The sequence below is a fragment of the Odontesthes bonariensis genome, chromosome 7 (genome assembly GCF_027942865.1).
Source record: "Odontesthes bonariensis isolate fOdoBon6 chromosome 7, fOdoBon6.hap1, whole genome shotgun sequence".
NCBI classification, from domain to species: domain Eukaryota; kingdom Metazoa; phylum Chordata; class Actinopteri; order Atheriniformes; family Atherinopsidae; genus Odontesthes; species Odontesthes bonariensis.
In genome coordinates, this window is record NC_134512.1 from 14,169,925 (window position 1) to 14,195,824 (window position 25,900).

A 25,900-nucleotide genomic window follows, 5' to 3' on the forward strand; every position below is an offset into this window, starting at 1 on the left:
AAATTTTATTCTTTCCTGCCCTTCATATGATGTATATCAATCAGACTTTGTGTTTGTGATTTATCCTAGTTTAGTGAATATATATTGTCTTTATCTATTTTGTGTTTCACTGCTGGTAGGAGGCCTCTTCTCAGCTGTTGATCCCCACAGTGTTTAGTGTTGATATTCAGCTTTGAGGTGCTCTTTGTTCTTATTCTCATGAATTGTCTTTTCTATCCAGAAGTTGGGGGCTAAACCGAGTTCCTTATTTTATTTTATTTTTTGGAGGGGGGGTAATTGCAATATATTTTCAATCAAATTTAACTAGAGAATATTCTCCGGGTGAAATTCCAAGGGGCCCTGTGATGGACTGTACCCCGTCTCTCCCCTAATGACAGCTGATAGACTCCAGCGCCCCCGAAGCCCTAAATTAGAAAAGGCGGCTATAGAAAATGGCAGAATGAAATCCCCAGGGTGGCGTTGTCGATCTAAACGTTGACCTGCAAGTGTTGTACACGTTTGCAGCTCTGTGTTAACGGCCTGTTTACCGGCGGAGGCGGCAACGTTTGTCTTCGGACTTTCTGGGTGTGTTTAAAATAAATGAATAGTTTCCATAACTAAGTCCAACAGTGTCGCTGTCCTCGTCCAGACAACGATCATGGAGTTTCGCGCGAAGCAAACTTTCTTTCTTATATCAGTTTTATTTCTCGGTGTTAATGCAGACCTGAACGGTGAGTATGACCCACTTATCCCCCCTCACAATGACGTGAGCAACTATTATATTAGTATGGGGTTCCATTTATGCCAGCCTCCTATATTAGACAAGAGGCAGATCCGACTGCACTAAACATCAGAATTTATCTTCAAGTCTTTAATGTGTTTCAAATGCAGCTGAATGTGTTTAGAACCTCGTTTCTAATCGTTATTACCTTTGACCTAGATACTCTGTTGACAAGTTGAGATGATTTGAGCTTTTCTTTAGCTGGTAAAGGATAATGTGAATTAATGTGTGGTCTATACAAGTAGATACCATGCGTGCACCTCTACTGAAATGCAGATTTTAAATACAATACTTTTTGTTTCAGCAAAGCAACAGGGGAAATAAAGTTGAACTACTCAACTTTGTCAAGTAATAAAGGAATTATGCCTTTTTCTTCGCAAATATAGGATTTCTATATCCTCTGAGGTAAAGGATTAGATAAGTGTTACATTTTGATGCTGATGTCTCATATTCTGACAGCACCACATGTCCACACCAAACTGGGGAGCCTGAGAGGTGAGTATGTGAGTGTAAAGGGGAAGGAAACCAAAGTCCACGCCTACCTGGGGGTCCCATTTGCCAAGCCCCCCGTCGGCCCCTCTCTGAGGCTGGCTGCGCCTCAGCCTGCAGAGGGATGGGAAGGAGTGAGAGACGCCACCAAGCAGCCACCTATGTAAGATGAGTGCGCTCAAGTTTTATTGCACGTCATTCAGATAACTCTGTTTTGTATTTATTGAGTGAAATGTCTCATTTGCAGGTGCATTCAAAATGCAGAGATTGCCGTGGATCTGCTCAAGAAACTTGGCATGTCGGTAGAGGTACCAGACGTTTCAGAAGACTGTCTTTATGTCAACATTTACACTCCTGCGAACAGACCTCATGATGCCAAGCTTCCGGTAAGAACACTTTTGCTCCATATTTGCGTGCAATTCTGTTTATTATGATTCAGCTTGAGAAAAGAGTTGAGTTGTTGGAGGAGCTGGTTTTTAATTCATAATGACAACAAGAATAGCGATACTCTCATTTTAAACTAGATTACCCAGAAGGGCGGTTTGGTATTTGTCACCATTAGTTCGATTTGATGATTATAGTTGTTTTTGTTTAGTTTAATATCTGTGATTTTTGAGTGGTCTTTCATTACCTTCCAGGTCATGGTGTGGATCCATGGTGGTAGATTTGCTCTGGGGTCTGCTTCAGTGTATGATGGTTCTGCCCTGGCTGCCTACCAGGATGTGGTTGTGGTTCTAATCCAGTACCGACTGGGACTTCTGGGCTTTCTCAGGTGGCTGGATTACTGGTTAAAACACTTAGAACAAACTGGTTGTAGTCTGCCAGGAGCAAAACACTGTACATCACAGATTAGCCGCACAAATGCCACATATGTGCCACATATCAATGAGACTTCACTATGTTGTATCCAGCACCGGAGATGAGCATGTGTCGGGGAACTTTGGCCTGCTGGACCAGATACAGGCCCTGAGGTGGATCAAGGAGCACATTCACAGTTTTGGTGGAAACCCAGATTTGGTCACTGTGTTTGGGGAGTCTGCTGGTGGAGTGAGCACATCCCTCCTGGTAAGGATTAATCTGGAGATAAACTTCCTTTCTCAGACATTTTTTTACTAATACAAAAACCTTTTTTTAAAGGAATCAAAGGAATAGTGTCTCAACCAGACTTAGAAAGACTAATCCATGCATTATTCCAGCAGGTTAGACTACTGTAACGGCCTGCTCACTGGACTCTCTAAACGGGCTGTAAGACAGCTGCAGTACATCCAGAACGCTGCTGCTCGAGGCCTGACTAGAACCAGGAAATACGACCATATTAGTCGAGTGCTCAGGTCTCTGCACTGGCTTCCTGTCGCTCAGAGAATAGACTTTAAAACAGCTCTGCTCGTGTACAAGTCTCTTCATGGTCTAGCGCCAAAGTACATCTCTGACATGTTAGAGCCATATGAACCAACTCGGGCTCTGAGAACCTCAGGGAGGGGTCTCCTGCTGGTGCCCAGAGTCAGGACTAAACAAGGTGAGGCTGCGTTTCAGTTTTATGCTCCTAAAATCTGGAACAATCTTCCAGAAGATGTGAGACAGACCTCAACTCTGACAATGTTTAAATCCAGGCTGAAAACAGTTCTTTTTAGTTGTGCATATGACAACTGAAAGTATTTTATCTGCACTCTTCGCCTTTTAATTTATTAATGATTATTTTTATGTTTGATGGAATTATTTTATTTCCCTTCTTGTTATTTTATTTAGCTGTCAAGCACTTTGAATCGCCTTGTTTACAAATTGTGCTCTACAAATAAACTTGCCTTAACTTTTTTCTGCTACTTGAATCAACAGCTTCTCTCACCATTGTCTGATGGCCTGCTCCACCGTAGCATTGCTGAAAGTGGTACGGCTGCAATGGATATGCTTGTGGTGAATAATCCAATACCAACAATGCAGGTTGGTTGTCAGTGTTTTTTATTTGGAATGGTTCATCTTGGAACTATGCTAATATCAGAGGCTGTAGTTTTCACTGTAAATGAATCTGTCCTCAGGTGGTTGCAAACGCATCTGGCTGTAGCCTCGAAAGCACAAAGAAGATTGCTGAATGCATGAGAAGCCTGGATATTGATACCATACTGACGCTTGGGAAAGTGAGATATTGTGTGAAAAACTGATATAGACAGCAGTAGCTGTTTTCTACAAAATATTTGATTGTCTCTTTTACTGCTGTGTCCACTTTTACTATTTCATATTTTGTTTTCTCAAGGATGTGAGGATAGTATTTTTTGTAAATGTTGATGGACACTTCCTGACAAAACCTGTGGATGAGTTGTTCCAAAAACACGAACTCCTCACTGTGCCGTTCATGACCGGCATTAATAATCATGAAGCAGGATGGATGTTGGTTGATGTAAGTACTGAATGGTTACTGATATTTGTTTGAAGCAAGATCTCTGCAAATTTGACTGATTTCCAGATAATCCTGTTAAACCTGGATATGTTTTTCTTATTTCATATCTCTGATAAACTTATTTCAGTTTGGCCTTTTTCCCTTAGGCCTTGGCTCCTCCAAACTGGACAGAAGGAATGGATCGGGAGCACATTGGGAACACACTGTCCATGTTCTTCCCTGATGTAAGACACTCGCTGCCTGACATTTTGATGATACTTTTCCTCAGTGTGATGGAGCTTCTTTGACAGCCGTTTCTTCTTCTCTGAAGCCCAAAGATGCAGTCTTCAGAGATTTGGTATTAAAGGAATATGTTGGAACTGGCGAAGACCGTGTGAAAAATAGAGATGGATACTCTGAGATATTTGGAGATTTGTTGTTTACCATTCCAGTCATTAAAACTGTAAATGCTCACAGAGGTAACTTTTGTACAAGATTATACAATTCAGTCTAACAGCCACTATTTCATACCAACGGTTTCAACAACCCATTTGTGCAATACTAGATGCAGGCGCTCCTGTATACTTGTATGAGTACCAGCATCCTCCCAAGTTCCTGCAGAAAAAAAGGCCGAGCTTTGTAAGGTCTGATCATGGAGATGAGATCTTCACAGTGCTGGGACTTTGTTTCACAACTTCCCATGTAAAACTGTCTGGTAAGTGCACTTTATAGCCCCCCAGATATGTGGCTTGTCTTTTTGTTTTGTGAAGTGTTTCACTACTTTTTCTTTTAAGAACCGTGCTCTGAAGAAGAGGAAGAGTTTAGCAGAACCATGATGAGCTACTGGGGGAACTTTGCTCGCACAGGGTAGGTATTACTGCTCCTTTTCAGTGATAGTACACACAGGGAAACAACAGAAAGTCACTAATTACTTTTGTGTGTTAGATCTCCCAATGGGGACGGCCTTGCACACTGGCCAAAATATGGCAAAGATGAAGAGTACCTGGTATTAGATTTAAAGGAGCAGGTAACTGGTAAGAACCTGAAGAAGGACAAGTTTGTCTTCTTAACTCAGTTCCTGACAAAGAAGATCCAACAGCATAAGGAGAGTACAGAGCGCAGCGAGCTGTAGAGCTGCCGTGTCTATAGATGAGGACTGAATACGTCTGTAATCACTGGGAACATTTACATCATTGTGGGGGCATTTATCTTCAGACAATGCGGTTTTTGCAGGCATATTTGGTGTCTCTTCAATGATTTGGGTTCTACTATTCATTCTTTAATCAGAATTTGTTTAATGTCATACTACATTTAAATAAAACTTGGAGCACATAAAAAAAAAGTTAAACAAGAGTTTGAAAGGGTCGACGTGGTTTTAAAATAAAAGCTGAATAGCCCTGATGCTTTTAACCAGGTTTTTAAAACTTCTTTTTGGTGTGAAAGATTAACAATGATCATAAATACTGATGACAGCTGTTTGTTTGTATAGCTGATAAATTACTCTATATTTTATTACATTAAAATGACATTCTGAATGTGCCACTGAAATGAAATAACTTTGAAAAATGTTTTAACTCTCAATAATTGTATTCTAATGTGAAGCAGAATTATACCTGTGTGACAATAAACCCACGTGTCAAAGAGGGTTTTCTTTTCTTTTTCTTTTCTTTTTTTTCCTTTTATTATTGAGAAGAGCGCTTAAGCTGATAAGCTCCCTGAAGTCTGATGTGAGCAGTTCAATCGGACCAACTTAAAATTGTCAACAAATTAGGAATATGGCATTGATAATGGTACAAAGCAACACATTTCAAAGTCAAATCATTCAAACAGCTGCGTTTACAGACAGAACAATATACTGATATAATAGAAGAAAAAAAAAAGAAGAAGAAAATCTGATCAACCAAGGATGCTTGAGAAGACTTTTTTTTTTGCAAATGTTAGTAAAGCTGCAGTCTGATATAAAGGTGCTGGCCATTGGTTCCACTAAAACTACCCAGAAAAGTGCACTTGGAGTAGGAAAGCTACTGGGCACCACCATCGGGCCGTAATGTGACGTACAGACACATGTTGTACTTTGAGATGCACTTTGAGCTCTTACTTTAAATAATGATCAGGTGGCCTTGTCTCAAGGTCGTCATGAATGGGAGAAGTGGAGGGAATAACTTTCAAGGTATACTGTAAAGCCAGGCAAACACTGTGTCAGCCATTAAAGCAAACAACAAATCCACTACATTTGAATGGTTTCAGAGCATTATTACAGAAGCACACATACAGTATAACTGTGATTAATTCCAGCTTTTGTATAGGGTTTTTCCTATTGCAGTATATCTTTCCAGCTTACACAACAGGCTAACATGTTGGGTGTGGTGACTTTAAGCATGATGTATGACCACGAGCCAAAGCACATCGTTGAAAAAGATAAATCTTTAGTTCAAAGGGCAAAAACATATCAGTCAGTCCAAAACTGGCTGATGTACCTTAAAGTGTTTGATAATTTGGTGGGTCAAAAGTTAGACGATTGCCCAGTTGTAAAATTTACTCAATTTCTATTAGATAAGTTAATTTATTGAATGTAACTTGACACTTTTTTTTTTAAGACACATATTTTTGTCCTGATTTCACTGTGGCCAAGAGAAACACCTGAGAGGTTGTATATTTGAAGTTCCGATGTCTCTAGAGCAAACAACCAAAAAACAACTTGTAAGCAAATCATGCTGCTTTATGAAAACAAAACACAATGATGATAGTGGTTATGAGTGCAATGAGATTAGATCTAAATAAATGCAACATGCACATAAATATTTTGGGCAAGAAAGTCGGTATAATGCTGTCATATGGTAGAATACATTGGACACCTTTATCTGCTTCAAACGCTACTGTGTACAGACATGTTTTTATAATCACAGGCACATACTGTTTGATCCTTAATAAGTGGTATCATTCTTTTTCTCTTTTACTGCAGGGTATAAAAAACAAAAAAAAGAATAAATTTTTATGTGACCCGTTATCACGCTGCACTGGAGGATTAAGGTCAAGCCCAGGTAAGGTGATAATGGTGACTTGGGAGGCCCTTCAGAGTACATATTTGTGAACATACCTAAGTGCGCTAGGTCAGGGTGACATGAGCAGCTAAAGCCAGACAGTAAAATCCAGTATGAAACAGTTATAGACAGGACCTGGAAAGTTAATGTCATCAGCTATAAGGATAGTAATATATAAGCAGAGCTGATTTATGTATAATGGTTATTTTGCCTTGTAATGTGGGAGCAGACTTAAAGCTTGGTGCATCAGGATGTCCACGACTGCATGTTGCACAGCATGGCCTCGAATCGCTCCAAATTCGGGGCATGAGCGTGACCTAGGTGGTCCGTCAGGCGACTGTACAGACTGAAAGACTTCAACTCCAGCCAGATGAAACCAAAACGGTCCTCATCAAACAGAACAAAGAGTCCCGGGGTGCGCTCTGGACTTGTAAAGCCATGCCCTGCAATCAGGCCTGTCCCATAGAAGCTGAAACGGAGACACAGAACATAAATATTTCAGCAATATTTTCATGGATATCAATTTCAGTGGTTTGTGGACTACCAAACATAAAGTTCGTAAATGAGAAGCAAGTGTTACGACTGCTGTATTTTACCTTTCATGCACCTTGCTCTGGTGCATTAAACCAAAGTTTGATGCGCCGGGCTAACAGCTGAACGCGGGTGTAAACAAGGGAGCCGAGTCTGAATGGGTCTCCCGAGACCTCACCAAAAAGTTCCAAAAACAGCAAGATGCAAGCTACGAATGTAACAATATGAACCTCCATTGCTGCGCGCTTGCTTGAAATTTCGACGTGAAGGAAAACAAAACAAACCAAATAACACTAAAACACATTAGAAACACTAAACGAGGTGAGAAAAGTTAAGAGCTGCTGTAACTAGCTGCCACTCACGCGGCGCCATAATGACTGCATTTTAGCAAAGACTACACTAATAACTATCACTACTCCTTACCATTTCCTGCAGGTGCGAGGGTACACCTCATTGCGAGCCATGACCCCTAGAGGCAGGACAAAGGGCTGGGTTTCAGAGGGATTGTTGATGCTGGTGCTTGGGCCCGGCTCACAGCTGTCTGAACAGGCATCATGGTCTGCTTTCATTGCTGTTGCCCCGCTTGCACCGCCACAGGCTCCCTCTGCTGTGTGTCCGACTGTGGCCGAAGTGCCGCCTGCCTGCTGTTCTGCCTCTCTCTGTACCACCTCGTGTATCCCCATCACTAGACGTGACAGATCGTCAATGTTGCGCTGTTGCTCCAACTCTGGGAGGACCACAGGCCGACTCAGGTCAACGTCCAATGTGAGTTGGCCTGCAGGAACATTGGGGTCCCCCTGCGGTAAAGAGCAAAAATGTGTGGGTTTTGTTTGAAAGGTTGAGTTGCAAGAACGCAGACTTCTTAACAACTTGTGATTCATTTAAATCACAAGGATGACGTAGTCAGTCAAGAAAAGCAAACTTACAGTGAGTTTGGTAGCTCTTGCAGAGGTCCCATGGAAACTGAACATGACGATCTCCAAGCCGTGACTGCCATAGGTGCCTTTGAATAAGCCCGGCTGCAGCAAGTCTGAGGGCATCCTGGGAGGCAGGTAGATCCTCCGGTATGTCAAGCAGTTACTGTCATAGGAAAGCACAAGAAAGACACGACTTAAGTGACTTCTTGTCAAACTTGCAAACTACAAGCTACTCTGGGAATTAAGCGCAGTCACACGTGGTTTAAAGTACATAGAAAGCATTTGCAGGAACAGGAGACATACTCATATTGACTGGTGTAAATGAACTTCATCAGGATGAGCTCCTGCATGTGTTCGTGGAAGATTTCCTCCAGCGTTCGACCCCATTCTTCCTCCAACCACGTCCTGAATTCCTACACAAACACATGCATGAGTTAAAGGGCTTTGAAGTTCAGTATTACAGTCCATGCACTTTAAAAGGCAGGTTTACAGTAGGAACAGTTTGACGCACCTCCTGTCTGCCTCCTGGCATTCGGTGATGATCAGTCTGGTTACATTTTGTTGAAAATTCATCTTTCTTTACTGTCTAAAAATGACAATATGACACATATCAGAGAATAACTTCTTTCAAAGGCATGCTGGTGGGTTGGTTCAGTTCTCTGTGTAGAACATCTTCCAGATTCTGTAGAGCTCATTTCTTGAATGTACAGATGGATTTTTTTCACTGCCTTCACCTGTATGTCTCCTTTGTGAGGACCTTTGTGTCCGTACATACACTCCACAGTGGCCTTTTTGCTCTCCCACAAGTGGATGCGGAAGAGTGGCCGTCTTCTCATGGGATCCTCCACACGGGGGTCATGAGGTGGCAGATACATCCAGCCGATGATAAACAGTCCATCCACCTGTGTGGAAAAAGGGTTTAATGATTTACCCTGGAAAATTCTGGCAAATTATCGACAGACCTTGCAAACGAGGTCAACAAAAGGGTTAGCTGCAGACACTTCCTCATCTTACTGCAAATGTATGATGAAACACACTTACCACAACATTGAGCAATCCACCATAAGGGCCAATGTCAGGCTGCCAAAGCCCCAAGATTTGCCTATAAGGATAGAGCACTGCAACAAAAGAGCACAACAGAAAACCATACTAATCAATTTCTATAGTACTGCACTCCTGGTTTACCATGAACTCATTGTGCATAGTTAGAAATAGGAGATGTTAAAACCAACCAAATGAGAGGAGATATAAATCCAAAAGGGAAGAAAACACTAACTGATCATGTTTCTGTCAGCCAGGTTTCTTAGCAACACACAGCACACCAAATTATCTGGTCTCCCATGTCATGGTTAATATGCAAGCAAACAGTGCTGTGTAGAATCATTAACAAATGGGTGCACTATACCTCTACAACGGTTTGCTTACTAATTTAACCAATAAGTCCCCAACAAACAACCAGCCATGCTGCAGCCATCCACTTTGAGGCCCATGTACATACAGTGTGTGTACACGTCGCTATATTCCATGTGCTCGTAGTCCGGGAGGAGCTTCATAAAGCGCCCAGACTTCACTCGTGGGTTGACACCTGCACGGGCACAACACAGGGATGTGTAGAGCAGCCGAGGACCAAGGCCAGCTCAGCCCAATGCAGTGTTGTGCTGGGTGCATGAATGTGCCAAAATAGCTCATTCAAAAAGTTGCTGACAAAACTTTGCTGGATAGGTTTTGTGGAAATTGGCATTTCAAAAAGCAAAAATAATCTCTCAGGATAAATAACAAAAAAAGACGAGGCAGAAAACAATGCAAATCTTTTTTTTTTCTTAAAATATACCATCAGCAGTCCAAGTTTAATTGGAACAAAGAAACTACAAACATGGAAAAAAAAAAAAACATTCGGACTGCTTTCCATGTGCTGTAAATTACAGTCAACATTTCTTCTTTCTGCATAACAAAACAATTTGGGCAAAACCAAAACGGTCCAAATGAGAATGAACAATCAAGGAACCTGGAAAAATAATAATAATGAGTGATATGAAAGCTGTGAAACTGACGTTTAACGTAGAGGTCCTGGCTGGACACTCCTCCTGCTTCCATCTTCCTCAGATCCTCCATCATGCCGAACTCTGCAGAGCAGAAACAGGAGAAAGACTGACATTAAAAAAAAGATTTGCTTCTAATGAAAAGAAGCATTTCACTTGTGCAGTCAGTCAAGATTTTTAAAACACTGGATTAGTGCTGCTACAAAACCCAAATCTTGTCCAAGTGATGCTCTAACTTTAAAAGGAGCTTAGCTGAACAAAAAAATTGTAGAGCAGCCAAGGAGATGGACAGCTTCTAAATCAAGGCAAATTATGTATATATCAAGATTCAACAACTACATCGTTCAAAGTAAGCTATGCAACTGTTTGTGGCTTTAAAGCCAACAAAGCAATGAACAACTGAAAGTTAGAATATGAACTCTTTTGGAGTTTGCACACTATTATTTGTATGGCATGGATTCATTTGCCACTGGTCATTATGGTTAAAAAAAAAAATAGATATTCTAATCTTCTTGTGTAGTATAAAAAAATGGACTTATTATGCAGCAGGGTTTTTGGCCGCTAAATACGCTTTTCTTTTATACTTGAACAACAGAGGTAGATGTGGTATTAATATGTGTAGCAATCATCAATCGTTTCCCTCTTTTACAATAACTGCCTTCTTATTCTAGATCAGATCTCTTCCTGCATCTGAAAATGAGCTTTTTCCTTTAAAGTACTTCCCAAACTTAATTAAGGGAATTTAGATATAAAAGTTGTTGTCTTATCTTTTCAGGATTTTCTTCCAAAACCAATTAAAATGGATTCCTCGCTCATTGGAAATACCTGGAAGTCAACTTGTTATGCAACTTTTCACTAGATTCCACAGGTGTCTCCCATTATTCCACAGCTGACACGGATTGTTTTCTGAAATTCAACCCTCGCACTGCATGGGAACTTTACTTTCATTAGTACTTATTCCACCAACTTAAAAATCAACCATGCATATATAAAATTACGGTGACAGGATACTGACTGAGAGTGAAGGTTTGTTTATACTCGATCAATGATTTCATAAAGGGTTGAATAACTGGATCAGAGACGAAGAGTTACGTGAAAAAGGGAGAGCCTGGGAAGGGTTATAAAGTCATTCAAATTTCAAGACAGTTGTGGATCTTCCCAGGAGTGGAGTTCACAGCAGGGTCATCCTAAGCACAGAGAAATTACACACAAAAAAAGAAACCTACAACAGCATTTCTACTGGCCTCAGTTAGCATGTGAAATATTAAAGTTCATGACAGCACAAATAGAAAATGACTGAACAAGTGTAGCTTGTTTGGAAGGGTGACAGGAGGAAGCCAGTACAGCTTGTGTTTGAAAAGCTGCACCACAGAAATGATGGACCAGTGTTTTTTGTACAGATGTGACGGATACAGCTTGGCTGAAATTGGGCCGCGCAATGATCCCAAACACAGCAGTGAATCTACAACAGAATGGCTGAAAAAGAAAAGGATCAAGCTGTACTTATCATAATGTTGATGGCCCCCAGAGTGATAGGACCGGATCTGCATCAACAGCCTTATGGACTGGCTACATAAAATGTCAGTCTGGGCATAATAAAAGCAAAAGGCAACGCTCTGTTTATTAAGGCTCTACACACCATGCAGCTACTGTCACTGGGATCATTCCCTTCATATGTCCGCACAGATCAACAGGAATGCTTTGCACACATTCACCCGACCTGAGGATTCATTAGTCTTGCAAACGCACCCAATATTAAAATGTGGATCGACGCTCTATTTGCTGGTGTTATCAAAGTCTAAATTGTCTCGGTTTTTACCTTCCACACATCGCCTTCTCCAGATCGTTTCCGTGTTGAGGATTTGTCTGAATTTCTTGCAGACAAGGGCAACATTTGGCAGAACTGTTCCGGGTAGCAAGGATAATATCTCCACTAAAAGCTCCGGCGGTAACTCCAATAACGACTGGGGGTGCGGAGGTCCTTTGCTTGTGCGATCCCGGCAGCCTCCTCTGTTGACACGACCGCTGCCATATTCACCAGCGTCACTCGGCCCTGCAGTGGCGGCGACGTGTTCCGGGCCTCCGGAGCTCCCCGCGTCGCCTCTCCTCTGGCCCACGATCCGCTCCCCTTCTTCCTCGTCCATGTCCGAGTCGCTGCCTTGATCCGGCTGGTTGTTCCGCTGTCGCCTCCGGCACCTCCGAGACTGCCCCACTCCGCAGAGCCTGGCACAAACAGCCATCCGTAGTCACCAAACAGGCAACATTACATCACTACAATACATCTATCAACCGCAGTCTGGCTCGACTCCTCGCGAGCACAGGCAGAGGCATTTCTTCTGACGTCACACTGTTCCCGTAAATAACGTACACTTCTTTATTCCCTTACTGTCTTGTGTACAGTATGTTGCTTATGTGAACCAAGATTCTAAAGAGGACCGACGCTTCACAGCTGGAGAATAAAAAACAAACAAACAAAAAAAGACACTGCAGTCCATCACATGCTGTCTGCTCCCTTAAATGGGCTTCAAAGGGGATATTATGTTGCTGCAAAATGTAAGTTTATCAGAACCTAGGGCTGGATATGGATAAGCAAAAAGTAGAGACATTATTTCTTATTATTGTAGTCAAACTGTAACCACACTGTATGCATATTTTAGCAGATATGCATGCAATCACCATAATAGAAGTAGACAGGAAGAAGCAAAGATTAAAAAGAGAACGTACAAATAAAATCCCTACATTTAGAAAGAGTTAGCAAGGTATTACCGCTCATTATGGAGAATGCTCCACATCAGATATTTTACATTATGAATACTGGTTTCTGTATTTATATAACACCTTCCACTGAACTGCGGAGGTATACACAGAGGATCAAGAAATGACAATGACCATGTAAACACAAAACGGAGCTCACGTAAACTCATTTTATGCTCAGCTACCACAGACCACACACCCATAGCAGTGCAGTATGGGAACATTGCTGGATTTACCGTTAAAGGCACTCCAAGACATAGCTGTTCTGTTTCAAAGACACTGGTCCAACACTTTCATTTCAGTGAGGATATGTCCTGTCAAATCCATATTCCCATTATTAATTCCAATAAACAAAGCATTGATGTGTAGGAAATGCGTTTCCAATTCCCGAGAAATCTGCATTCAATTAATGAAATGAAATGCACATGCAAAGAAACTTTTGCTAATTTGGGGACTTTTAGATCTGGAGTCAGGACATTTGCATACTTTATCAAAATGTTATAATCCATTTATTCCATAGTGTTGCTGGTACTCAAATGTCAAATGAACAATAAGTCAGTACTTTATATAAAAATCTGGTATTTTCAATTGAGTTCTATTGAATTTGTAATAACTGTTATTGGCATGGGTTGTCTGTTGGACTCCCCTTCTGACATTTACCAGACCAGTAACAACATTAGGCCATCAATCACAGGAATTTCTGACAAAAAGTGTGTTTATTAAACAAAAAGCCAGTGTTGAGTGACATTAACATCTGTAGCCTACCTTTTTGATAAACTTGATTAAAAAAAAAAAAGCCGAGCCAGCCAGGAGTCGAACCTAGAATCTTCTGATCCGTAGTCAGACGCGTTATCCATTGCGCCACTGGCCCGAACGATAAACTACGTGCTAACGTAGGACTAATCAACAACACTTCCTCAATGCCGTGTGACGTTGATTTCACCTTAGACCGGCAGTTTTATTCTGCCATATCTATCTTTAACATTATAAATCTGCTAAAGTAAAACAAGCTTACATCCACGAAATAATGTAGTTTAGCTAAAATTGTTACAGCAGACTGATTCTGAAATTTGAACATGCACATAACTGATGTCATGTTCTAACGAACAATTTATGGCTTAAATTAGAAATAATTGAATTAATGCCAGGCTGGTTTAACAACGACTCTGATGTAACACCCAGGTGACATTATCTAATCGATAGTTCAAGGTGGAAATGACATGCACAATAGCAAGGACTCCCGTTATCGTGGACCAGAGTGTGTAAATTCCTTTTACAGTTTGGAGAAAAGGTAAACGCTGTCTATGCAACAGCAGAAGAGAGAAGAGAACACAAAAAATCATGACCGTAATAATGACTCCTTCTGCCATCTGCTGGTCGTTGACCTGCATCTAAAGTCTGAAAATGTGATACAAAAAAAAAGTGCCAGCTGTGGGCATTTGTATCACATTCTCTTAATCTGTTCTATTTGTATTCTATTGTTATACATTGTCATTTATTAGCATGTGTACTATATGCAAAAATACTCAAACTGCACCGATGTAATCACGATACTTATTTTAGTTATTCAATACATTTAAATAGGAATATTCGACTTCAATAAAGAAGTTACTATAGTGACGACTGTTTTTTAATTGGACAAATTTGTTCAAACGTCACAAAAGGCGCATAAAAAACACTTCGAGACGGAATTTGACAGCCCAAGAATTTGAGGCATGGAATAAATCTAATTCTGACACTTACGTCTGTGTTTTCAAAATTAGCTGTGATGTTTAAACTGAATAAACTTATACAACATTCTTACGGCCAGTGATTATGGGTCGTGAAATAACCAGCTCAAGAATATGAAATACTTTGCTCCCGTTAAAATGAGAAAGTTAAAAGGAAACGCTCTCCGTCCTCTCTCCAAGTTAGGACTGTTGGAGAGTTTATGTGCGGCCTCTACAGTCTGCTGTTGAACCTGGATTGAATGAGAAACCCTGAAGTGAAGCGCGCACGAAGGCACGGGCCCATCTCTCGCGAGGAACGGCGCCGTTATCGGAATCTCTACAAACAACACGAGAATTCGTCATTCACACGGTAATATAACCCAATCTAAAGCGGTTCATGTGTCGTGTGCGAGCAATGGGCAAAGAAGTGGAGTCAAAATAACATTTAATTGTTCTTTTCAACTTTCAACGATTCTTGCATTGCGTTTCAGCGGCCTTCAGGCCCAACTAGCATGCTAACTACCAAGCTAGCCTAAATAGCGTTTCATTTAGGCTACTGTGCTGTAGCTTTGACGTTAGCACGCAAGCTCACAAATCGGATTGTGCAGCCTCAGCTAACATTAGCCACGAGCTACTTGTTCTTGTAGAGGCTGAATATTTGATGCAGAATGAGCTTTGGCCAAAATACACCAATTAAAAACAAAAATAGGATACATGCAGTTACATTACATAACACATAACCAGCAAAGACCATTTTTACTTAACTTCGTAGTGAGACCCCCGCCCAGTTAATTAGCCATGCTATCTGGTACGTTTATCTTAACATCCCATGCTAGTCTAAAAATGCCTTTCAAGTATGCTTTTATTTGTTTATTGATCTTATATTGTTTTAATAACTGCGGATTTTACAAACCGAGAAGCTGCTTGGACAAGATGCTAACCGCCAATTATAAAGACGTTAGCAGCATTCAAATTCAGGACAGTTGTCATACATCATCATCATCAAGAAATCAGTCTAGCGTTCACGAATGTAAAAGTACAAAAGGCTGACTATGATTATAGATGTATTCTATACTTATGCTAAATAGATTATATAAATGTGGATGTGTTTGTCATATAGACAAACTATTCCCCTGTGTGTCTGCACAGTGGCTGTGTTATATGTACATAAACCATAAAATTACATCAAATGTATTCCTCTAATCACTTAAAATTTAAACGAGTGAACTTAAAAATCAACCTTACATCTAATACACTAAGGATATAATGGAATGCATTGATAATGGTATTTATATCTCAGTTCTTTTTTTCTTTTTAGCTATTTTATTTGCAACTTTTGTGCTGAATGCAGTTTCTTAGATAAGTACAGAGAACAAACAAAAATCATTACAGTACACTGAGGATTACATTTGGCATAATATAGACAAAAGTATGGGGAAGAAAACCCCAAAATAAAACAAGCAATACCACCAATAGAAAGTGTTTTTTAAAACAGACAAATGCTACAAAGGCATATCACGGACATTTTAAATGGTTGCTTTACATTGATGGTCGGCTCTTGACAGTGTCTGAGTAATAAGTATTTCTTCCATTCTCAGGGCACAGGTAAGCTTGTATTTCTGGCTTGTTTTTTTCCTAAATAAAATGGCCAATGGGGAAAAGAACTATTTGTACTCCGATGCCCTCACTTTAACAAAAAAAAAGGGCTTTTGTTCATTCATTCATTTTTTTTAACCACCAATTCACCTGCATAACTCAACGTTGGAAAGTAATGTGTAATTTACATGTGAATGTAGTGACCACCCTGCTTTTTCTTTTGTTGTAAGACTCTGAAAAAGGGTTGCTCATAGTTGCGTCGTTAGGAGGCTGCAGCTCTCTATGTGTCGTGTAATCATGATACCAAAATCAGTTGCTACTTTTAGGATCCATCCTTTCATAGCACAAAGTATGCAGGGTAGGAATGCAGGGTTTGAGTCCTGGCTCCGGTCCTTTAGTCTTCAGTTATTCTGTTTTTTATTATTCAAAAATAATAAAAATTATAATTATTCTTTCTTTTTTTACTTAGGAAAAGGTACCCAGCTGAGTGACCCTTAGTATCTGAGAGGAAAAAAATATTACAATTCTTTGAATACTAAGGAAAGGAACTTAGGGCCAGTATCTCTGTGTGTGTGTGATCAGGAAAGCATTCAAAATAGTAATTTTGTTTCAAAGATGCACACCAGGGAAAATAAAATTGAAGTTGTGCATCTTCATTGCAGGATTTTTTTTTGTTTGTTTTGCAGTGACATGCTACTTACTAGACAAGAGAGTAAATGGGTTTCACTATTGCAGATATGGACATATTACATTATCCTCCATAAGTGCATCTTCAGAGTTTTGTTGCGCTTCTGTTCTCTCAGTAAGCATAACAACTGTTTTCACATCACTCAAAAGGTCTTAGTAAGACTCTTTTCTCAGGCACTAGTAAAAGCACTGCCAGCTGCTCCAGCTTAAACCCTCCATCACTGCCTCTGTCCACTGCACATCCTCTATCCACAGGCTACGTTTTCACTGCTCTCAGATTCGGGTTAACAATAATAGGGTGTTATGCGTGTAAATGCAAGAAAATAAACTTGAAGGTAAAAGCATACCTTGGGTTGTGGTTCTGCATTAAAAAAAACAGTGAGTGAAAACACCCAGACAGCTGTGCTGGTTGAAGCAGAAGTCTTTCTTTCCAGTCAGATGCTCTGGAAGAAGGCAACAGAAAGCTGCTTTGAACCAAAGACCGTTTCATGTCTTAAATCTTCCTGAAGTCACAGCTGTTATAAATGTGTTTTTAAAGGAGAGTTACAAGTAGTACCATTTCTTCTCTGCCCCACACATGTGTATGGCATTGACAATGATCTTTAGAGGTCATTTTTGTTTTCTCTCAATTTCAATCAATTAAAACTTCTTAAAATTAGAGCAGGCTCTCAATTTCAATAGTGCGCTGGTCCAAAACGTTGTTCTTGATGAGAAGCAGTGTTTTCAATATGAAACAGTGTCGGACAGAGTAGGAAATGACTGAAGTAGCCTAGTTTCCCTAACAAGTCCGAGTCATGCCTGGACAACAACGTAAAGATACTCAGCCTTATAGAAACACTTCAGTTTCTGAATATTTTCCTACTATCTTTTTTCAGCTGTGAACAATGTCTGAACAAGACTTGGAAGAAATTGTGCAAATAACAGTGGAGGACTTTGACCAGGAAGGTCGGACTGGTAAGATTTCTTGCTATTACTTATTTTTACCTTATAATTTGGAGAGAGCGATGATGGTTAAATTCAGATTTTCTGCAGCCCCATCAAAAAGAGACATTTAATCTGCAACAAATCGACAAATTTTAGTTTATATGAAGTTTAACCTTTATAATTGCTGGGATGCAGCATATATTTGGCATTCTGGCTGATGGGAGCAGGGGCGCACCATCAGTCGGATCACCATTAAGTGAAATCTAACTAGAAGACTTTCATGTGTAGTTTTTACCGTGTCTCTTTACTTGATTCATGCCAGACATGCTGGACAATCATGACGATGACGAAGAAAGGCCACAGAAGAAAAAGAGGAAATTAAGCAGCAACCAGGAGACTATCAACAGCAATCAAGACCTATCTTATATTAAGGTGCCAGCACAGTGTATAAAAGGAGCTGTGCAAAGCCCTTAGGATTTATTATTAATATTATTATTATTGTTTTTATAATTCAGGATGAATTACTTGCTTTATTATTTGTGCTTTCAGAACCTTTTGGTTTCATTCACCGGATCAATAAGCCAGCGCCTGGAAGGAATTGAAGCTAAACTACAGTCCCTGGACGCCACATGCAAAGCCCTTGGACGCAAACTTGAAGGCATGGTACCCTCTGCCAAGAGTCCCATCCAGGTTCCTATGGTTGCAGGATCACCACAGGGTGCCACTCAAACTTGGAATAAAGTGCGATGGTAAGTTCGAACCCCTTTCATCAATCAGTCAAACAGATTGAAAAACCTTTAGCTGTCATACAGAGTCACTCCTCTAATTTTTGACAATGATGTATAAAGTAGCCCTGTAACAAACAGACAATTAGTTTTTTTGTCTTTTCTTTTAGTGTTGTCCCACAGACAAATGTAATAGTGAACAGGGAAAACCCAAAGGGTTCAAGTCCGGAAGACACTCCACTGGAGAACCTGCTCAGCAAGTGAGTCGCGCATTCACAGTGTACTGTACAACACAAATCAGTACTAATGACAAAGTGCCTCATAATCAGTGTCACAAAACAATATAATCATAGTATATCTGACTTGGCCTTTTACCCCAGTTTTTGATACATAGACACCGCTGTTTTCAGATGAAACAACAATTGACGTCTGTCAGTGCTTTATAGACAGTATTTGTGTTTGCAGCACTGTGACCAGGAAGCGTCAGAATACTATCCTGGTAAAGGTGCCCGGCCCTGATGAGAGTCAGGAAGAGCAAGACAGCGGCTCAGAGGCCAGTGACTCTGTTTCTAATGGTGGCCAGTCAAGCAGCGCACAAAATGGCCAAAATGTCACGCTCATCACATTGAATTCAGAGGGTATGTCTTCACACTGCTTATGCAGAAACATGAATCGACACGCGAGTGTCGCTCCTCTCGTTGCTATTTAAGATTGTATGTGGGTGTAAATTACCTTTATTTGCCATGAGGAAGATCTGGTCGATTTTTGTTTAAACACAACTGCTGCTACAAGAAAAGCCTCAGGATTACTGTTGTCAAAATCTTATTTCTTTCAAGTTAAATGAACTATTAAACACCTTTTGACTTGCCCTCTCCAGTGAGACAAAGAAGCAAAACCTTTAGCCTAAACATGTAACATTTACACGGACAAGTCTTTCTTTGCTCACTTCCAGTTTGTGCTGTATTTTCAGTACCTGCAGGGTCGCATCATCCATGTAAGAACAAACAAAGAAAAGAGAGAAAAACATCAATGCACATGAAATACAACGAGCATCAATATCATTTGTGTAAAATCTCCCATGCACAAGGCAGATGTTGTGGATTACTACCTAAATCTTCTTTTTTATTATTTGTTTGGATTGCACATTTTTTTAACGCGGATTAGATGACTTTTGTGCTGATCTTCATATACGGTATAATGCAAAGCAAGCTGCTCTGATGTGCCTAAGTCCCTGTTTTTCTAGCTCAGACTTTTTTGATGCAAGCTCTGATTGATTTTTCATGTTTTTAGTAGCTTTCTTTACTCTCTCTGGCTGAGTCCAGAATGGAAAGACTCAGTCCTAACTGTGTAAACCCTAATGAAATCCATACTGTTTTTATATTTGTTGTGGCGAGGAAGTTCTTGGTTTCCTCAAAGGGAATTGATTTATTTGCAGCTCTGTGTTGGGATGAAATAATTGTGGTAGTCAACATTAGTGAGATGGTACCATTGGTCTCATGCATTGTTTATGTGGTAATACTTAACAGCTATCAGCTGTGACCAAATAACCAAAAAAAGCATTTTTGCACATAATATGCTCACTTCTTTTGTGCGGCCACATGGGGGTGCTGTTGCATTACACCAACTTACTCAGAGGCTTTGTACCTGTGAAGTTTTTTGTCAACCTCTGAATCATACCTTTCATAGAATAGATATAATTGACTTTTTTCAGTCAAAGCAGACTAAGTAGATTTTACAAACTGCTGATTTAGCAAAAGTGAGCTTTCTGTAGCTTATGTTTTAACAACAGCTCTTCCTCTTCTGCTTTGAAGATGATTATCCCACTGGCACCTGGCTGGGAGATGAGAACAACCCAGAGATGCGAGTTCGCTGCCCAGTGTCTCAAGCTGACATGCTTCATATCAGCACAAACTGCCGCACAGCAGAGAAAATGGCGCTGACGCTGTTGGACTACCTGTTCCACCGAGAGGTCCAGGCCATGTCTAATCTCTCTGGGCAGGGCAAACATGGAAAGAAGCAACTCGACCCACTCATGATCTATGGCATTCGTTGTGAGTATTGAAACCATAACTCTCCACCACTTTTACTCTTCTTCGAGCTGAAGTAGACCTGCAGCAAAACATTATTCCAATGCATTTGTTTTTTATTTTCAAGTTGTGAGTACAGATAGACGTCGCCAAGCATTAGTGATAAAGAAAAATGTCTACTTATAATTAATAATTAAGTATCTATGTAGGAGCTGTCACAATGTTCGTAACTGGACCTGAGCTGTTAGAAACTTGACAGTTTGTGATGGCTAAATTGGTAAATTGACCCTTTAGTAGCTGCCATGTCAGTGTATGGAAACCAATGTGTTTCTCATGAATATTTCATCTGCAAATGTTTAAATCCTTCCCCACTTATCGTAATAAATAAACTATCCGAGACCTTCCCACATTTGATCCTCATTCTTGAAGCAGCTCTGAATAGAACACAGAAATAGACCACAGTCTGTATTCCCAAGGTGGCTTATAACAACATGCATTCATCATTGCGCACACACGTTAATATGCAACACATTTAAGTACATACTATACTCCAAATGACATGCACATGTCTGTTAGAAAGGTCTTAATGGAGTCACCCTCAATTCAATGAACTCTTTGATTCCTAATTAAGCAGCGTCATGGCTTAAATGGTAGACAGATTGATCTGTATTCAAGTACTTTGGCCTCATGTTGTGTATTTATATGGTTTATATTACAGTGTTATAAGAGGCGTTGGCAGATGTTACGCATCACATAGAATTCAGTTTAAGCCCCCTGGAATCGTTTTTTTGTAAATATTTCCCTTATCATATGTGGACATAAAGCAGGATTAAAGCTCTGTCGGAACTGAATGTCACATGGTTGAATGGTGCCGCATATCCCCTCCTCCCACACCTTTCAACATTGGACAGGGGATGTCAGTGTTGACCATTTGCTGTAAGTCTTGAAAAGAAAATCATCTGGCTTTCACACCCACTTCACCCCTCTTGGCCAGCTGTGCTGAGGTGAAAAAGAAGTCCGGCATTGTACTTCCTCTTTCTATTGCTCCTCTTTTTGTAACACAGTTATCAGTGATGTTTGTTTAAGTACCCAAGAGCAACACTGTTAATGTCTGCTTATGCGAAAATACTCTCCTTTGTTCCCTTTTTGGAACAAAATCCCAGCAGCACACAAAAGCAATCATGACTTTCCCCTCAAAGTTTCAGTCTGCTTTTTTAACTATAAACTAAATAGTTTGTATTCCCAGCTACGTATATTTCCACTTGGCAGTTTCTATGTGTAGTTACATGCAGATTTGCCCTGACACAGGTATGTAGAGGCTGAAGCAGGGCTATATTTTTTTTGTGTGACTCATTCTGTCGGTCTTAAAATAATGAAAAGTAATGAAGGAGCACCTGCCTTGCTTGCCTCTGCATGACCCATCAGGTGCAAAGAGTTTCTGTATGCTGTCATCCAAGCGCTATCAGATATCTCTCAGCTCCCCCTCAGCTCCCCCTCAGTCTCACTTTCTATCCCCAGGGTAAAAAATGTAGCGGCGTTGCTTACTTACATAGGAATGAGCTGTCAAGTGACTCTCCCCTCTAAACACTTTATAATATGGGGTAGACAGCTACTTAATACACCTGCACGTATCTCCAGGGAGAGGTCGAGCGACAGTCCAACCTTTGTTAACTTTCCAATAGGTGTAGAGAAGTAAACAGAGCCCTAACAGTGCTTACTTTCATTTTGGTTACAGATGAAGCAGCTCTATTAAAAATACCTTTTCCTATTTCCAGTTAGCTTTATATGTCTGAGCTATCTCTCTTCTAGTTCAAAGTTTGCATTAAATGCCGTTTTTAATTTAGGCATTTTGCAAGTGTTATTACAAAGTATGACTACTGCAGAGATGATGAAAGCTACAACGCATGTCAAGGATGCTGGGATTCTGAATAGTTTGCTTCAGCCTACGAACAAGTCCTCCACTCACAAATTTCTTACTATTTCTTTCCTATGTACAAGCCTCAAGTTTTATTATTAGATATTCCACCCATAATTTGTCATCCTTACCTCTCACTCCATGAAACCTCTCCATGTCCCCTCAGGCCACTTGTTCCACAAATTCGGCATCACTGAATCAGACTGGTACCGGATCAAACAAAGCATCGATTCAAAGTGTCGCACTGCGTGGAGACGCAAGCAGCGTGGCCAGAGTCTGGCAGTGAAGAGCTTCTCCAAACGCACACCACGCAACTCAGCTACAGGTAAAGTAGAGACGTTCATCGGGGGGTTTGTAGATCTATTAATTCTTGTGTGTCAAGACCATGGCTTATGGTCTAGAAGCGACATATTTATGAAACAACAGTAAACGTGGATGAACCGGGAACCATAAGAAAATACAGCACACAAAATAACAAATTTAATGACAATAGATCACGTTTGACTGACAATGTTAACTTTTTAGAAAGTCAAAACACGCTATTATACGTCTGATCACTTTGGAAACTTTCTTAGGTTCCTGCTGTTGCTTTCTAATCAAACGAGAGTCATAGTTGTGAAAATCAAGCGCAGGCCCCCTGAGAAAGAAACACCTTCTGCTCTTTGCATTGCTTACATGCTGGTCACACCATTGACTTTTTTTTTCACTTTCAGTGGAGCGGAATGCGATTTATGGTTCTGAACGCCATTAATCTTGTGCTGTCAGCAAAATCAAGTCTGATTTATTCATCTTTGAGCTGATCCTGAACTGATATCAAAGCAGTGTAGATGATGTATTTTGCTTTTTCTTAACTTGGAGGAAGTCCTCTATGCCTCTTAACTTTATTGTTACAACAGTTGGCGCTTTCTTGTGGTTGTGTCCAAAGAAAATGACGGATAGTTGCCAACGATTAGTCATTTTTATAAAGTTTTATTGTTTAGTCCACATAGAGGCTGTTTGTTAGTTCGTTTTACACAAGAGAAACTACATTTGGTGCGTAGTCTTGGTTGGTCAGTTTACTCTCACCCTGTTTTCTTAGAGACTGTCTGCTTTGCCTCAAAATCAATATATCTAATATATCCAGTTACTATTATTTATAAGCACGAACAGCACCCCGTGCAAACTGTCACCACAGTCACAGGCAGTGAAGTCAGATGCATCTTATTTGATCTATATTAAAGCTATTTCAGTGTTTGAACCCAAAGTGCAGTTGTAGAGCATATTGCTGCAGATGTTTGGGATCTACACACAATGCCTGCTGTCCTTCCATTCCTGTGAGCTATCACCTCTCACCTCTGACCAGGGAAAAGTTTCACTGTGGGGAAACCCAAATATCCTGTGAGCACACACTAGGGGTGGATTGTCAGGCCCTGCCTCTTTTTATCAGGCCACGCACACCCCAGAGTGTACAACACAAATACTTGTTCAGATGGCTCATTCACCAGCATGCAGCACACACCAAGCAGCCATTCTATTCCTAATGAGATTGTATGATTATGGATTAGGGAGAGGCGATTTATTATGTTTTTAAAAAAATCATAATTAATGAACAAATAACCCCCGTAGAAAAGAAACTAACTCATTAGCCCCCACAAGCCACCTGAGACTTCCTTCTTCATTCCGTACATGAAGTACAGAAACACAGCTGTGACAATGACAGGCTAATGGGCAGAAAGAGCAACGTATGCAATATGCTCTTTTAAGTTTTATACTCATGAAAACTATATTCTGTGGCCATGCTCAAAGATAGACGGGCTGTTTTTGGGAACAATGTTAATTTATTTATCCTAAACAGCCTTTTTATTATTTTGTTGTATTTTTGACATCTTACAAGAAAAAGTGTGACCTGTTGCAGATGTCTTACCTGATTGAATATCTTCTTGAGGTTTACGGGAATCTTTTGAGGTTGATGAAAGGCCCATAGAACTTGGGTTGGTGGGTGTTGAGACTGAACACTGGAGTTTATGTTGGGCTTCTTAGTCCATGACTCTGGTTGCATGGCTGTCTTGAAAGTCCTTGTTGTCTATTTAGGTGAAGATACGAACAAGACATCATCCAGCAGCAGAACAATTAGCTCCGGCTTTTTCCTATAACGGTGTTTCTCATGGCAGTCTGTGTTTTAAAGACCTCTTTATTTGATTTTTTTTTTTTGTACTGTACACACGAGTGCATCAGTGACCAGACTGCTTGTCCTCCTATGCAGAGGAAGGCATCTCAGAGGAGGCAGCCCACATTGAGACTGCCACCCAGCAGACCTTGCACTACACGCTGGCCAATCAGCAGGTCCAGTTCCACCGCATCGGTGAAGATGGCCAGGTTCAGGTGGTAAGTGCCAGACAATTTGATACATTTAAAGGTCTTAGTTTTCGAAAAAAATAAATAAATAAATAAGAAAGATCAGCCATGTACTGTTTGATGTGATGGGTTATCATTGAGTCAACTTGGAGTTTGTTTTCCTTGTTGTACCTTTTGTAAGTGAATGGACTCCAAAGTCAGCGTTGCCAGTGGAGAAGAACGTAATTTAAATGATAAAAGATGTTTTTTATCATTTTGGTAAGTTTTCATAGCCAAATGATGCTACTTACCATGCATTAGGGAAGCTAAGTTAAATATTTTCCAGCACCGAGCTTATCAAAGTTTGAAGGAAAAGTCTGATTTTCTAAAGTCTGTTTTAAAGCGATGATGCTAAAGTATTGGTGTGCATATTGTGTTTGTTTGCTCCATGATTTCTGCTATTCATTCTGGTTATTAGAACATCCCTCCCTAAAGAGATTTCTCAGTCCTCATTTATTGTGAATATGAACCCAAAAATTAATATGATTTGAGAGTTAGAAAATACAGGTGGGTGCCTGTGAAAGTTACAGCCAGAATTCTCTGTTTGTTTGTAGCCACATTATATAACTGTATTGTAATTATGTGTAGATTTCAGAAAATGGTGCCTTCACACATTTTTTTGATGGGTTCACATTGCTTTGCATTTGTTTAATTGTTTGAGCTTCAGTTGTTGCCTTTTCTTCATGTGTTTTGCAGATTCCACAGGGGCAGTTGCACATTGCCCAGGTACCACAAGGAGAGGAGGTGCAGATCACACAGGACAGTGAGGCAAGTGTGTTGTTGTACATGTGTGAAGCAGGTTGAGAAACAGCTAACCTATTTTCTTGAGTCAGTCTTCGTGGAGTATTGAATTTTTCAAACAAATACCTCGCTTTGGAGAAGGATTTGTCTCCAAAATAGAATCTCACTGTTACAGTTCATACAGTTTGCTGGTGGAAATTAATGATGTTTACACTGTGATGGAACAAGTAAATGCTCAAAGATGTAAACCTTTGAATGATCTGTTAGATGTGACTCACACGGGAAAAGAGAAAAGCTTCCT

At 40.3% G+C, this 25,900-nt stretch overlaps 3 protein-coding genes and 1 non-coding gene across 5 annotated transcripts in view; 2 read left to right on the forward strand and 2 right to left on the reverse strand.

Moving 5' to 3' along the window:
* Nucleotides 1-538: 538 nt before the first annotated feature.
* Nucleotides 539-5,278, forward strand: LOC142383821 (pyrethroid hydrolase Ces2e-like). Its single transcript, XM_075469570.1, has 13 exons — nt 539-710; nt 1,220-1,412; nt 1,497-1,635; nt 1,888-2,021; nt 2,161-2,314; nt 3,083-3,187; nt 3,283-3,381; nt 3,498-3,641; nt 3,788-3,865; nt 3,952-4,099; nt 4,186-4,335; nt 4,415-4,487; nt 4,566-5,278. The coding sequence occupies exons 1-13, from the start codon at nt 638-640 to the stop codon at nt 4,750-4,752; spliced, it is 1,677 nt and encodes a 558-aa protein (XP_075325685.1). The 5' UTR covers nt 539-637; the 3' UTR covers nt 4,753-5,278.
* Nucleotides 4,884-12,491, reverse strand: fbxo31 (F-box protein 31). Of its 2 annotated transcripts, XM_075469568.1 has the most exons (10): nt 11,968-12,491; nt 10,161-10,232; nt 9,608-9,694; nt 9,151-9,227; nt 8,844-9,011; nt 8,621-8,695; nt 8,413-8,522; nt 8,119-8,272; nt 7,616-7,989; nt 4,884-7,130 (listed from the first exon to the last, which is right to left on the reverse strand). In XM_075469568.1, exons 1-10 carry the CDS (start codon nt 12,386-12,388, stop codon nt 6,908-6,910), a joined length of 1,761 nt encoding a protein of 586 aa, XP_075325683.1. In that variant the 5' UTR covers nt 12,389-12,491; the 3' UTR covers nt 4,884-6,907. The 2 variants fall into 2 exon arrangements, with proteins under 2 accessions (XP_075325683.1, XP_075325684.1); XM_075469569.1 differs by lacking the exon at nt 9,608-9,694 and having other exon boundaries at nt 11,968-12,490.
* Nucleotides 12,492-13,700: 1,209 nt separating this feature from the next.
* Nucleotides 13,701-13,773, reverse strand: trnar-acg (transfer RNA arginine (anticodon ACG)). The gene has a single exon. It is a non-coding gene; the product is annotated as a tRNA-Arg (tRNA).
* A 1,079-nt stretch (nt 13,774-14,852) lies between these two features.
* banp (BTG3 associated nuclear protein) overlaps nt 14,853-25,900 on the forward strand; it is a 37,761-nt gene continuing 26,713 nt past the window's right edge. Inside the window, exons 1-10 of the mRNA XM_075469571.1 lie at nt 14,853-14,981; nt 17,770-17,848; nt 18,141-18,250; nt 18,368-18,567; nt 18,714-18,803; nt 19,009-19,181; nt 20,355-20,594; nt 22,652-22,810; nt 24,728-24,849; nt 25,555-25,626. Coding sequence (XP_075325686.1) covers nt 17,779-17,848; nt 18,141-18,250; nt 18,368-18,567; nt 18,714-18,803; nt 19,009-19,181; nt 20,355-20,594; nt 22,652-22,810; nt 24,728-24,849; nt 25,555-25,626 — 1,236 coding nt within the window. The 5' untranslated portion in view covers nt 14,853-14,981; nt 17,770-17,778. The remainder of the gene's footprint in view (nt 14,982-17,769; nt 17,849-18,140; nt 18,251-18,367; nt 18,568-18,713; nt 18,804-19,008; nt 19,182-20,354; nt 20,595-22,651; nt 22,811-24,727; nt 24,850-25,554; nt 25,627-25,900) is intronic.